At 54.1% G+C, this 1,507-nt stretch overlaps 1 protein-coding gene across 1 annotated transcript; it reads right to left on the bottom strand.

Moving 5' to 3' along the window:
• Positions 1-113: 113 nt before the first annotated feature.
• PUNSTDRAFT_10143 (uncharacterized protein) lies at positions 114-527 on the bottom strand (the record flags this gene model as incomplete). The annotated part of the gene is made up of 1 exon (XM_007380599.1): positions 114-527. The coding sequence occupies one exon, from the start codon at positions 525-527 to the stop codon at positions 114-116; it is 414 nt and encodes a 137-aa protein (XP_007380661.1).
• Positions 528-1,507: the final 980 nt, after the last annotated feature.

Genomic DNA, 1,507 nt, shown 5'->3' with positions numbered 1-1,507 from the left:
ATAGTGATAGCCGTAGCTCCGCATAGACGCGGTCGCGAACGTCAACGCTAAGCCAGCGATACGTAACTCTCCGCTTTAGAGCCCAGATTCAACCTGTGGCTGTAAGACCGGTCTTAACCGAACGGTCTTGCTGGGTACCTTAGGCGGCTGTTACCAACCAGCGTCTTTGATCCTGCTAAAGTTCTAAGGGGGGCCTCTGCATTGGGCAGTATCCGTATACCTGGGCAAGTCGCGACTAGTAACCGATCGGAGGCATTTCGTTGCCGAAAAGTGACAACCAATAGGCCGAGGAGGCTGAGGTAGACCGTCACCGTCGCACTGCATCTGAGCTCAAAGTCCTCTGTGAAAGGACGCGGCCTAGAGTCGCGCACACTGCCACCATAGCACCCACACACCGCCTCCGATCTACTCGTAGCAGTCCACGAGTCCGCTCTCATCGTCCTCTCCGTCCATCCGATAAACTCCGCACTCCACGTTGTTGGGACGCACCTCGCCGGACAGTCAAACGACCACTTCGGTTCCGACATCGCCTAGTCCGAGAAATCCTCCAGTGAATGGACGCATCTGTATCCTTTGCTGTGTCCATCACCTTCGTCCAAATCCTTATCATCGTCGTCATCACCCCGATATTGGTGGTTCTAGTACGCCTAGGAGACGCAGCAGTTGACATCATCCGTCGATTCAAAGTTCACTACACACCAATAAGCGGATTCCAAATTCTCCCTCCATCTGACGACACAGGTGGTTGGGGCAATAACGGGGGCTGGGGTAACTAGTCACCACGTCTTCCACAGGACGATTCTCAGCTCGAGAATCATCGGATTCGTCAGACGACTCGGACTCATCGGATACAGACTGCGCTGGCCTTTGGCACGCGTGGAATAGAGGAAGTGTAGTACACCTTGACCCGGACATAAGACAGTGGTGCATCTGTGACAAACAACCGTGTCCAAATCAATCCCACTCAATCACACGGCAGAGAGGGAACACCTACCCAATCCCACCACACATATACCCATTACCAGACTCTCGAACACCGTCACCATCACCGTCACCATCACCGTCACCATCACCGCCACCAATCACCATGAGTAACCAAGGGACTGGTAATGCAGCAGCCAACCAGCCACCGGCGGCACCACAAGCCTTCACCTTGCAAGATGTAGCCACCATACTAGCCCAAGCCCTTTCTCGCAGTCAGACAGTCACACAGATCAATAAGAGAAAGGATATCACCCAGAAGCCGTCTGCCTACGATGGGGACCGCAACACGGCACGTTCCTTCATGGCGGCCTTTGAAATATGGGCCAGAGCCCAGGAGGAAGCGATGAGCGACCCTCAACCAGATGGCTCCTGGTTACCAAGACCGGTGGAGTGGATCATCACGGCATTGTCGTTCATGAAAGGACGAGCGGCTACATGGGCAGCCCCTTATCAGGAAGCCTATGCCAAAAAGGAACCCATCTTTGGCAACGATTGGGACACCTTCAAAACGGCTTTCCAAGAA

This window comes from Punctularia strigosozonata (assembly GCF_000264995.1).
Source record: "Punctularia strigosozonata HHB-11173 SS5 unplaced genomic scaffold PUNSTscaffold_3, whole genome shotgun sequence".
NCBI classification, from domain to species: domain Eukaryota; kingdom Fungi; phylum Basidiomycota; class Agaricomycetes; order Corticiales; family Punctulariaceae; genus Punctularia; species Punctularia strigosozonata.
Note: the sequence above shows the minus strand (reverse complement) of the source record. Positions and strands in the feature narration are given on the sequence as shown.